The sequence below is a fragment of the Hippoglossus stenolepis genome, chromosome 12, assembly GCF_022539355.2.
Source record: "Hippoglossus stenolepis isolate QCI-W04-F060 chromosome 12, HSTE1.2, whole genome shotgun sequence".
In the NCBI taxonomy this organism is placed as follows: domain Eukaryota; kingdom Metazoa; phylum Chordata; class Actinopteri; order Pleuronectiformes; family Pleuronectidae; genus Hippoglossus; species Hippoglossus stenolepis.
The window spans coordinates 11,741,673-11,755,406 of NC_061494.1; the positions used below are offsets into that span (position 1 = coordinate 11,741,673).

A 13,734-nucleotide genomic window follows, 5' to 3' on the forward strand; every position below is an offset into this window, starting at 1 on the left:
ACAAACATAGCTTCACTTCATATTTGGACACAGCGGGTGTGTCGAACTTTGTGTGTCTCCATGCACGATGACAAAGTTTGTCTTTGTGAGTGGTTATCGTTGTGACAACCAGTGGGCGGACACATTGTGTTTTCAGATTGTTCGTTCAGGATTTTCCTCAAATTTAATGCAAATGTTAAGTTGGACTTGCGGATGAACTGATCGTGAATGCCACAAGATAATTTCAAATTTGGCACAAATGTTCACTCACTGATAAACATAAGATTTGAATGGTCGAAGGTCACAGGTCCCATTGACCTCTCAAAACGTGTTGACATGTACATACTGTATCTCTTTGTCTCAGTTCTGCCTTTAGGATATTTCTGCAAATGTTGACTAGTCGTCACTTGGACTCAAAGATTAACTGATTAGATTTCTGGGGTGAAAGGTCACAGTGACCTCACATGACTCTGAACAAAATATCTTAAGTAGAATGAAGCTGCACTGGTTGGCAGTGGCATAAAACCACAGGGCACTACTTCTATTTTAAACCTGTGATCTCTTCCTAAACTGTAGTTGTGTTGCCTAAACCAAACTGTAACTGAAAGCTAAAACCAGCAAGCCTTTCTGCCAGTGAAGTTGTTTTTCAAATCTTAGACTATATAATGATCAAATGTCATAATTGACAGCTGAGACTGACTTGCTACGGCGCAGCCTCTGGCTCCAAATGCGGCAAGATGGCAGCGTTTAATTTAAAATCCTGGATATTTTATCCTGGATATTTTGGCTTCATTTCTGGATCACCAGAGGAAGAGGAGACACATCTTCCATCTATATATAGAGTCTGTTTCGAACACAGCAGGCCCACGTACCATCGCTGTCACTACACTGTGAGTCACATGCAACTATGTAAAGCTTGATTTAAGAACACTGACTAAATGGGGCGAGTAATTTTCCTGTAATATTAAAAAATGTTCTGCAGGGAGAAAACAAATTAGAGTAACATCATGGCTTATTAGAAGAAGTTCCCCCAGGTATTTCAGTTGTGAAGGAGTCCTGCAGGTATCGTTCAGGACAATGGATAATGTACGACTTTTCTTTCCAGCTCATCAACAATGGTGAGGCTTTCTCCCTTTTCTTCCTCACTTTCTCTCTTGTGTTATACGCTCTTCTCTTCCCCTGCTACTCATATAGCACGAACAATTATTCCACTCGCGGGTATTAAATAATGAGCTTTGAATAACAGTGACCACCAAATGCCATATGTGCTGTACATTTCCAGCCTGGGGAATATTCCAAGCGATGGAAATTCTTATTAGCATCACAAAAAGGGTTCCAATAATGGAAGCTGGATTGATTTCCCCCATTCACAGCCCTCGTACATGATTTAGCCTGATTGCATAATCCTGCAGCCTGTTTACAGAATACATGGAAATCTGACAGAAGGCCGCTCAAAGCTAATGTTAACAATCATTAACATGGCTTGAGCAGCCCGTGTGCACCTGACACCTCGTATTTGACACCTCCGCCGCCGCGCTCCAAAAATGCTAATTTACAGGTGTTTAAGTAATCTACTGAAATGTTATTTGTCTCTCCGGGCACTGTAACAAAAATGGTGCTATTTTTAAGAACTCAGTCTCATTTGTTTTTCCCGTGGGAGACAAGCTACGTCGAGGAAAGCGATGCCTCCACCCCCCAACCCCCTCTCTTACATGACAGAGGCGCTGCTTGGCTGAACCAATTAGTAAAGATGATTTGGCCGACTGCTTAAGAGCAGGTAGAGAACAGAGCAGGATTCATTTATTGATTCGTTCGCTCCTTTATTGATTTCTTGATTTCTTAGCATCGGAGAGCGCTCAGGTTCAGAGGAGGGTAATTATTAGTGTGCCACAAAATATCATTCCGTGTGACTGAGGCCCATTAGTCAGTCATATGAGCATATTGCTCATATGACGATGACGATGTGTGACGATGAGCTTACTATACTAATTGAAAAGGAACCCTGATAACCCAATGATGCCTTACAACCTGTATGATGTGATTTTGCATGCGTATCGTCAATTCCATGTAAAATGAATCGGATGTTATGTTTGATTTTATAACATTCTCACAAATTTATAATTTTATTTTTACATTTTGCTCCTAATCGGTCATACTAATGACATTTTAAGGAGTTTTGCCCACAGCTGTTTCCTTCCCTGACCATGAAGTTAGTTCCTGCTTATCCCTCAACTTTGCTCTCTCATAAATTTTCCCCTCAAATACAAGCAGTGGCCTTTTAGACTCGTTTCTGCTGAGTTTGAGGAATTCGCTCCTCCTCAAAAGCATTTCGGTCTCTCAGGTTTAACGGAGTGCAATCTCGCACCAGCACTCATCCAGTCGGGTGCTTTCCGACTCCGGTGTAGCCCACGGACAGAGGAGTCCAGAGGCTGTTTACATGCTAAGAAAAGTCTGTGCATCGCTGTACGGCAACTCCTCTGGGTTACACTCCTGTCCTCACATCTTGTTGAGTCTAGTAAAAATTAAGTCAGTCACCCCTGCTCTTAGGTAATTATAGACACATCACCCTGTCAAGTGACTAATGATGTGGACTTGTTTGTGTCCTAGATGGAATGCTGACATGACATAAGAGCATCTGAGACTCCACTGTGGACGTGCTTTTGTCTCTGCAGCCTCTTCTATTATTGCTGTAGAAGTTCATTTGATACTGACATAATTAACATTAGTTAATACAGGTTCCAATGTAATCTATTATTTGTTAATTTGACTCGATATATAATGGAAAACTATACTCTGAAATCCAAGATTAGCATATTATATTTATTCATTTGTTTACCCAGAGAGCAATTAAACAGGTTCAGAAGTTGAGGCCAATTAGCCTTGGAGGTATGCGCTCGCCGAGTGTCCTTCTAGCAAAAGTGCATCAGATTACAAAAGTTGAATGTTCTTATGCTTCAGTATTTCTATTTAATGCTTCTTTATGCTTCAACTCTGCCACATATCAAAGGCAAATATTGTTTTTCATACAAAGCATCCAAGGATTACTATAAATATATTGAACTAGCATAGCTAGTTCAATATATTTAACTTCTTTCTACAGTACATAAAGATATGAGTACTCTCTTCACATTCCTCACAACATGTAGAGTTGCGGATCCTGTACTTTATTCTCAGTAAAGCTTCAAACTGTGTGTGTGTGTGTGTGTGTGTGTGTGTGTGTGTGTGTATATATATATATATAGAGATAGCGCTAACAGGTCAGGGATCATACTGTCAGATGCAATACGAGGAAAGACCTTCACACCTCTCTCAGGGAGTATCACCCTCAGAACATCTGGATACCTCTCATACTTCACAATATCAACTCACTTTTTTGTTTTAGCTCATGAAAGCTGTCACTCCAAAACTTTCAGCAGGTATCTCATAGGTGCAAAAGTTGTTAAATATGTGTGAGCTGGGAGTTGTGCCCTTTTTCTTTGGTTCTTTGGGACGCACCAAGGTGTACTGTAATCCAGCTCAGTACCTGGTGGTGTGTGTGTGTGCGTGTGCGTGTGCACACAGTGTTTGATACCAAGAAGCCAACCATAAGATGGGTTATGTCAAGATAAAGCCAGTTCATCTGAGCATGTCAGAGTTTTAAGCTATGATAAATTGTCTCTTCAAAGACAGCGCGGTAGGTCGCAGACCTTGCCGAAGACATTCTGTCAAGTATGTAAGCATTCAATCGAAAGCTAAGTGATCACACAAAAAATTAGTTATGGAGTTAAGGGCTGCATGGCGACAAAGAAGGCATAAAAGACGAAAAGCGGCGAGGCAGGAAATTATTCAGACTTGGTCTGTATTGATCATGACCTCCGTCTATGGCTCATTACCTCATGTCCTTACTTCTCGTTTATATCTGAAGCTGTGATGTAGGATGTTGGCCAGAAAGGAATAATAAAATGAAAGCTGAGTGCAAAGTTTTGACTCCTTTATTTCTTTTCACCAACTTTTACCAAACCACAATTATTAATACAAATAAGATGAAATCCTCTTTATTTTCTCATTTAGTTCTGTGTAATCTTTTCCAATATTAGGCTCTACCAAATTAGTTCACACATAATTATCATCCAATCTAATCAAGCCCAATAGCTCATATCCTTCTTAATCAATATAAGTATATTTTATTTATTTAGAACAATATTCAACATCAGATGGTAACAGGGAGAACTTGATTTACTGGGACTAAATTTATCGGGTTTTTTTACAAAAATCATTGTGAAATATAAACTGCAGGTGATATTTTCATAGATGAGGACCAGAGAGAATCTTCTTTCTTCCTATTGGGAGGAAGAATAATTATCTTTTAAAAGAGCAAAGAAAGATGTTCCAGGGTTGTTAGCCTCTCTGCTTTTGTTTGACATTAATGGGACCTGATGAGAGCTTGTCAGCTTCCTGCTTTGCCAGCACACTGGCTAGATGCTGCCAGCTCTCTTTGTGGGCGTCCAGTGTGTGTTTGCTGTAATTAATCTGCCCCACTCACAAATTGCCAGCCAACATTACAGGATTGATTCATCATTTCACTTCCAAAGAAACCTCTTCTTCCACGAGACAAGAAAACACAGTTTCTTTTTTCTCTTTGTAATTTGAATTATTGGCTGTCATGTCTGATCCATATAATTCTCTGCGCAACTCAAGAGGAGCCGGCTGCCTCCCATTGGTTGGGGGAAAGAAGCAGGGATGTTACAGAACATGCAGGCGAAGAAAACAGGATTGTGACTATTTGAGAAATGGTTTGACTGGAGACTTGCTCTCATTTGTTGGTCTGGTGACGGATCATGAAACCCAACAATGTCAGAATCCTAAAAGCATCCAGGCCGTGAGAAGTCCTCACTGTCAAATGTACAGATTCACCTTGCCGATATTTCCACTTAGTACTAGACTCTGCTTCTTTCTGTACTCGGGAATAAGATCATTGTTTCTGGCTAACCAATACCCATGAATTGTGTTGTTCCTATTGCCGCAAATAAACCCACCGTGTGGGAATCAAACATCATTCAGGCCAGCAGAAAAATTCAAATGTCAAACCATAATACTTTGGACATGAGATTAATCAATAAATGTGTGCATTGTTGTATAATAGTGTGATCACTTGGGTTTGTACAAATGTCAAAAGGCAGTGGAAGGCTTCAGAATATCTGCATAGCCAATTTTCACATTTGAAGAATGCTTACCTCTGCCAAAGCCCGACACCCTTGACACCACATTTATATTCACTAGATCAAGATTTGTATTTGGATCAGCACCAAATTGCCCACACTCATAAATATCAGTCCCCCTCATATTCCTTAATTTTTTTTTTTTCCATCAAGATTCATTAATTATTCTCTAAAGGTCAACACAAATGTTGACAACCGTATTACCTCCTTAGTGGAGTTTAATCAGATCCATGATGTGTTCCAAAATTATCCAAAACCAGTTCAGAAATTCTTCTAAATGCTGCAAATGATTGACTGACACCACTTTGTCCGTTGCCCTTGTTACGCCAATCACGGAAACTAAGTGTGCTTCTTATTAAATGGCCTTTATCAAATTTTGCAGCGTTCTTTATGTCGCTCTTCTTTTACTTTCCAGTCTCTTTTAAATGTTTTCAATCTTCCAGGTCTGCTTTCAGAATCCATTTGAGCCAAAAATCAAAGCATAAAAAAAAAAGTGAGCAGAGTTACAAGAAGATATTCATGTTTCTCTTCCAATAAAATAACAAACCCTACAAACTCTGTATATTATGAATTTGTCCACCGAGAACAAACTGCACTTTTTCCAGAGAGATGGACTCAAAGCATCGAATCCCTTGAGCTGAGGCCGCCGTGGCCCATTTTAAATCGACTGTCATGTACCCGAGCAGCACGCTGTCCGCCAGGTGCACAGTGTCCTCTGTGTAAAAGCCAACAGATCATTGCTGGCTTGCGCAGTTGATGACCTGAGCGGGTACCTCCCCCACCTCTGCTTACAGTCATATACCCCTCTGTCATCCAGTGGGAAATAACACCCCAGCACATAGTCCCTGACAGGGGCTCTGCTGACTCTGCTCACAGGCCTGTTATCAGTGCTGCAGAGGCGCACACACACCAGCCAAATCTTACTGTTGTGTTTACTAACGAAAGCCCTGTGTAGTATTCATTTAGATATAAGTGTGAGTGGATTGTATTTGCAAGTACAAGCGCGTATGTGGTTTTTTTCCTACTGTATATCATATTCTCGTTTTCACCCTCTCTTTAAATGCATTTCATCCCTTTCAACTTCTCTTTTGTTCCCAGATGCCACAGTGTATATCCCCTCATTCGATGGCACATCTTATTTGGAGCTGCAGCCTCTTGCGTCCCTTCTTCAGCCTTATTCTGTGCCTGCTACTGTTATTCTCCATCTGACAGTGAAAGCCGGATCTGCACAGGGCACCATCCTCTACTGTGAGTGCAATCGTTTTTTATTGCAAATGTTTGAAAGCACTACAACACTGTGAAAGCAAGTAGAGATAAAAGCTGGAAATATAGCCCGTGCATATCTACTCTTATATGACCATTATGTTTGCAAATGGCTCTTTTCCTGTGTACGTCCTTGTACTTGCACTCGGGTTTTGTTGGTTTTTATGGCACAGGGTGCAAGCTATCATTTTCTTCTGCCTTGAATAATGATGTTTTTAGTGGCTAGCATGTTGCTGCTTCAGTGTCATGATGCATCACATTGTCTTTTATTAGATCTTAGTACAAGAAGAATAGTTCATCATTTGGAGAAATGTTCATTTTCACTTTCTTGTGCGTTGACAGTTCTTTGGCTTTGGCTCAGTACAGGGGCGAGGAAGATGTTTCCAGCCTTTGTGCTTAGCTAAGCTAACCCACTGCCAGCTGTAGCTTCACACTCGCATCCACAGACATGAAAATGTTGAAGAAGCACATTTCCCAAAAGTAAAACTTCTGTGTATGATATTTAATATCTGTTATATATCTGTTATATATCTGTTGTGTGTATATATATATATATATATATATATATATTTCAAACTGACCCTTCAACAAATTTATCTTAATATGATTTGCAAATCAGATTCATATGATCGAGATATTTCCAGTGCAGCTACAGATGAATTTACTTGCAGAAAATAGTGTGCTCTCAAGCGTTGTGATGTAACCGCCCTCACAAGAGAAAGGGCCAATCTATACTGTATAATGATGTCTAGACATGTTATGACTAAGGAACATTTGCCTAACTTAACAGATTGCCCTCTTGTTACTGATCTGCTTTTTGCTTTCAGCCTCGTCTATCTTTGGCTCACTAATCACGCAGACATTATACATCAGCCTTGTCTTGTGTTTCAGCGGCTAAAACATGTCATACTGATGTAAAAAGGCTGCTTCGTTCCCTTTCCACAAGGCTCTATTTCCCTATATTATCACTGTTTTGTGTGTTTTATTAATATTTCATCGAATATATTTCCAACAATTTGAGGATTTCTTAAATAGTTGAATACATTAGTAGTTTACAGGTTTATTAGCTGTTAGAATGGTCAGCCCACTCTCTGTAGCCCCTTTTCCACTGGTTAAAAACCCACAGACATCTGGCTTTTGTCTGCAATGGGAATAGATACAATCGTCATTCACTCAAATGACACATGTGTTTATTGGCTATTATTCCTTATTTTGTCAGTGTAGACACTGAAGCTGCACCTTCCAACATCGTGATGTGCACTGTGATGCACGTAAATAGCCCTGAACTTGTCTGTACTTTTTAATATCTTGGGAACAAGGTGCAGCACTAATTATCCCTTCATATTGTGAAAGATGCATCAATTTTCACAATATGGTGAAGGTTTCCAATGCATTGGTTTCTGGTACATTCTTACGTTTTACTGGCAATACAGTAAAAAAAAAAAAATTTAAGCTGCATTCCTGCTGAGTTTGTATATATACCAGGGCAACACATCTTAGAAATAAATACAACATATCCCAGATACGACATCTGCCATCTTGTGCATTTGGAGCCAGAGTTGGAGCTTGGTTATAAACTTATAGTAAAAATAATCACAACCACCAGGGGGTGAATAAGACACTAAGGCTCCACTTTTTGGGAGCTGTAATGTCGTCCATCTTTGTTTACAGTCTATGGTCTGGGTTGCTGAGGGTAAACTGCTCAGTCATGAAGAGTTGAAACAGGTTTGCATCATTGGGATGTGGGATAGACGGTAAAACCGATTGTGACTGGTTGGTTTTTGTGCTTATAGTTGATTGTGATTGTCAGTGAGAGCAGGAAAGTCCACTGTTTACAACTGTGTGGTGGTTTGTTTGCTTAGAAAAGGGGGTGATGACACCTCAGTGTTTGTGAGTGCTAGCAAACAAGGATGTTTGGCCACAGTAATTGTGCCGTAGTCTTGAATCAGACCAATCTGCAAGATCATGTTCAGGAGGTTGGGCCAAAGAAAAAGCATTTATCTAAAACAGGTTGTGTTTGTTACAATGGCTGATAGGGGAGGGTCCAATGGGAGCGCAGCAGAGGGAGTTTCATTAAAAACTAAGTTAGCTGCTGTTGATGTGGGAAGGTCAGTATTAAACAAATTAATGAATTATTCATTTTCACAACGTCACATGTCACGTTGCTCTGATTGGTTGTGGGACTATCCAATTGCATCCAGAGGCATTTTGGTCGGCAGCATGCCTTTTGAAATTGAACACTTAATGAAATCTGAAGTTATTCAGGTACAGGAGAGATGGCAACCAAACAAGACATTTTAAAATTAATTTTCAATGGAAAAAGAAATGCAACCTTTCTGGGGGCCCACCAGCTCACCTGGTACCATGGGTGCCCTGTAGAAGGAGGCTGGGGTGCTCTTCCTTCCCTTTGCTGCGTGTCGTACCCCATTATCTCCTCTTTTTTTACCCCTACTGTGCTGTCAATAAAGAATAAGAATAAAAAAATATCTTTATAAAATAATCATAACTAATATTAATATAAAAAAATCTCCGGACTGCTATAAAGATGTTATTGACACACAGCAACAGGAGCTGTAACTTGAAAGCAAACAAATGAATCGTCAGAAGAACATAAGAACGGGTCACTCACACATGTGGGGAGCGAGGCTCGGGCTGACCTTGACCTCTGCATTGTCTGCTTCCTGTCAGCTCCTTTGTTCCCACACATACACACACACACACACACACACACACACACACACACACACACACACACACACAGATGAACGCTCCCCTTTGTTGCAGAAGGTGATTTGGATAGGTAGGCCCGACAGCCGCTGAGTAGACCCTTATAACAATGGAGCATTGTTTTGTGAGGAAAGGAGTCAGTAGCATTCTGGTATTTTTTCAGGGGCTGAGAATACCTAGCCATGAGAAATTTGTTCCGTGTATCAAGCTTTATGTGTATTATACATCTCTTCAAAGTATGTATGCAAATAGTAAGAACCAGCCAGCTCAGGGCTGAAGCTTCTGCATCAGTGCCTTGAGCTGTGAGTCCTCCAACGATTAAGAAAAAAAAACGACTGCGTGCCTCTGTGGACTGCAATTGTAGCGCCTGGCTCTAAGAAAAAAACGGAGCCGCCATGATCTTGTGAAGCTGCCGGTGTCCCCGTGTGACTTCACAGCGAGTCAGTCTCAGGAACAACAGATCTGGCATTGTGTGGTGATCACAGGTGATTTGCTCTGCACCAACTGGGCAGAAACATCAAAACCTTCATCTTTGTAGTGTAACCTCGACCAACCTTCTGTCTGTGCTATTATATAGAGTAGGGCTGGGCGATATGGGAAAACAATTTATATTTTTTGTCATATCAGTCCATATCGATATAAAGTATATCACGATATAAATCAAATCACTATTTCTGTCATTTCTGCTTCAGATGTCTAAAAAGATTAGAGGTATTACCCGTCTTTGTGGGAACATGCTTCTCACGGTACACTGTGCAAGAATTACCTAAAATTACGGAAACTAAAGGTTTATGACCTTAACTGCAGCCAGCCACCAGGGGGCGAATAAGACACTTTGGCTTCAGTCCATCTTTGTTTATGATCTATGGTCTGGGTTGCTGAATCACTGTTCATTCCACACTACACCACTGGCTCAGCCCCAAATCAGCAACGCCCTTACGTTTGTTGGGAGGGGAGAATGGAACCTGAAATCGTTAGAAATATCCTCTTGTGTGGGGGCGACCTTGGTGGACCCTTCGGTGCTGAGGCAATGTTAGTTACACTGTGTTAAGCAACTTTAATTGGTTATTTGATTATTAAATGAAAAAAAAAAATCTCTGAAAGTTGATGCAAGTGCTGTCTCCAGTACATCTGGGAACTAATGACCAAGGACAGTTCATTTCATCTTTTATATTTCATTATGTGGAAAAATACTTTTGTAAGTTTCTCTTAGTTTGACGATATGACACTTTGAGTCTTGTTTTCCTTAGAGTAATAGCGGCTTGCTAATAGCTTCTCTGAGCAGACATTTGCCTCCCAGGATAGCTGGTGTTCCAACAAAGACTTAAATCTTTCCGTTTAAGGAGCTATTAATTAGCCAGCTCTTAGAAACTAATAGGACTCTAAATTAGTGCTTTTTATAAGGTTGTCGCACTTGAAAGGTCAACGAGCTGAGCTTTAAATATATATAGACAACGATAGAATCATTTTGAAGATAAATATGTGGTATCCTGACACGCAGGTGCCCAATTAGAGTGGTCAGAACTCGTAAGTGTTATTTATTAGGGTGTGTGTGTGTGTGTGTGTGTGTTTGCGCTTGGACTGTTACTCATTTGTTGAGTTATGGAAACTTTGGGCATCATTATTGAAGAACTATTTAAAACTGTCAAATCATAGGCTTGAGAAGAGCGGTGCAGGATAATTGATGAAAAATATTTGTTTTTTTGTTATTTAAGAACAACAAAGTTTTTGGTTTTTCAGTTTTTAACCATTAAAACATGACCAGCAGGTTTTGGATTCCTTGGATACCTTTTGCCGTTGCCAAAAGCCACGCTCTTTGTATCAAAGACTTTGCATTTATGAGTACGCCAAAATAAATTGTGCTCAAATAATGTTCCCATAGTAATTTCCATTGCCTTTAGGGAGCTGTGGACATGAAACAAACAACAAAAAGGCATGTTTGTTTTTCCCGAGCTGCAGAGCCACAGATACATTTTCAGTGTATCTTGTGCTAAAATGCATTTTGCGCTATTATTACTTGATTTATTTTGAATAGAGAAAATAAAAAATTGTGTGAAAGAAATTGTGTGTATTAAAAAAAGACTTCTCCATCTGAGGGGAGCTGGAGGAAGATTGAGGAAATGCCTGAAGTTAGTCATCAGATGTGACGCGGCAAGTGTGTTAGATTGCGCCCGACGTCAAGCTAGCGAAATCATTTCACCTCCACCCTGTCATTAAGTTGCCTCGTATATCCGATGCCATCATTTATCTGCCTGTGTTGATCTTAAGTCACTGCCTGTGTCTGCCTGCACAGATTTACTCTGTAGATTAGTTTGAGAAATAATGACTGCTGTGTCAACTTGATGGGGGCTTCACCGGCTTCCACCACACTCCACAAATGGATGCAAACGCTAATGCGAAAATCGAAACATGCGTCGTGTTTTAAAGTTGGGTAGCTTAATTAATTTTGGCTCCCATCCTATCCTTTATTCTCGGCTATACACTATTTCCCCGCCTCAGCGTATGTAAGCCAGACAGCGGCGTGCGAGCCTTGTCAGGAGGAGAGATGAATGTTCAGAAAGCATACATAGAGAGGGCACAGAGCCTTTTATCTAGTAATGCATCCTGGCTCGCAGTGCACCGTCTCTCTCACATCAGAGGACAGGAACTGAAACGAAAACTCCAGAGATCAAACAGACAAAGTTAATCAGAAGACAACCAAAAGAGATGCATTGAGATGCAGAGAATCTCCTCGCCAGACCTTCTCCTCATTCGCCGCTTCCCTTTTTCCACACCTCTCCCTGAAGCAAACATGCGAGTCTCCCCCTGGACTTCAATTGTCAGCTTCGAGAAGAGAAATACAAGGAGGTGGAGGGAGGGAAGGGGAAGAAAGAGAGAGAGAGAGAGCAGGTGACAGGCTCTGACAAAAGGACGAACGCTCTGTTAGGCTCGGTGCGGCGTAACAGGGCCGTGGGGACAGAGGGGGGAACAATATAGAGGAAAAATAGAGGAAGAATAAAAGATGGGGCCACATTGTCATGTATAGTAAATAATATTTGTCAACATGTGAGTTATGGCACTAAGTGGAAACAACTGGTTTGAAAAGGAGACAAAAGCTCATTGAAATTGAGTCTCTGTGGTTTTTGTTGTCTCTGCCGCTGCATTCATTAACTGCAGGGAGGTCTCCACTGAATCTGTGGTTTGGCAATAATGTAGATGATTATGTGCCGAGCATGATTATGTTTTTATTTGTCATTTATCCACACTAACATGCCTTGCATTTATTCTACTTGTTTAGGGGAGGGGCTCTCAATGTCATTTTTAGAACCAGATGTCTGGAAAACAGAATTCAATCAATAACCTTTGTATAACTGTGTGACTGTGAAGAATTGCACAGATACAATATATGAACAGTATATTTACTGTATTTTTGGCCATAGTGACTTCACAGCCTCCGGCTCACACATTTCCGTCTCTCCCACTGTTCAAGGTGACTTCATTTGCTGCCAATCTATTTCTATGAGAATCACTAAACAACTTGCAGAGAGTCGCTGCCTGCGTCAGAGTCCTAATCCTTCTTCTCTGGAAATAAGCATCAAACGAAAGTATTAAAGATTGCATCTTTGTTTGTAACCTGAAGTTACATTTTAACTTTTTCCTTCTTTCTGCCAAAGGAGAGAAATATATGCACTGCTAACAAACTGTCGCTTTCAGACATATTTTTGCAGTATCTGACATTATGTCCAATGCCAGTTTTTATTAGATTTTCAAGCTTTGCTTTATCTCATCTGGAAGGTGTTTTTAAAAATCTTTCCTCACTACATAATTAACAGAAAATTATAGTAATTGTTAAGTTAAGTTTTGGATAAAAAGCGTTGTATCTTTGAATTAGCAGATGAACTCATTTAATGGCACAAACTGCAGACTTGACAAACATGAGAAATCATCAAACCATCAAAAGGCACAGGGTGCTCCAGCCAAATACATGATTGAACTATAATATCACTCATTCAACCACATATCTCTGCCAATGCCTAACGGCCCCCTTAAATTCAATCAAGCCTTAAGCCAACAAAACAAAGCAAATAAGCTCCATTGCTGAAAAATTATAGGTTGATAAAAAGATATTAAGGCCATATTAAGGCCCCCCCCCCCCCATAAAACCACAGTTTAAACCACATTTAAAGACTCTAAAAGATAACAATGCCCTCTCTTGCCATTTTAAATGAAGTGATGAAAGAAATTCCTGGCTCTAAACAAACAAACAAATGACAAGACTGCTTCATACCAGAGAACCTGAGTCCTGTTGGCCACATGCATGCCAGTGATGTCCTCAAGAGCTAAACCAGTCAGAACTTTGCAGCCAAATAGTTAAATTTCAAACTGATAATCAGTAATAAACATAATAGGAAATCAATGTAGAGTTTCTAACCCTGGTGAGATGTGATCAGATTTTCTTTCACCTCTTAAAACAGCATTTAAATAATCTTAAATTTTAGGATATATCAGTTTAAAGCAATGCTGTAAATATGACTCAGCAATTACAATTGCACCAAGGTTTCCGACCTGTGTGTCACTGAAACTGAGG

General features: G+C 40.3%; 1 protein-coding gene across 1 annotated transcript in view; it reads left to right on the top strand.

Moving 5' to 3' along the window:
* Nucleotides 1-13,734, top strand: part of eys (eyes shut homolog) — a 167,308-nt gene that overhangs the window by 111,646 nt on the left and 41,928 nt on the right. Inside the window, exon 40 of the mRNA XM_047342277.1 lies at nucleotides 6,276-6,425. Within this exon, the coding sequence (XP_047198233.1) occupies nucleotides 6,276-6,425 (150 nt within the window). The remainder of the gene's footprint in view (nucleotides 1-6,275; nucleotides 6,426-13,734) is intronic.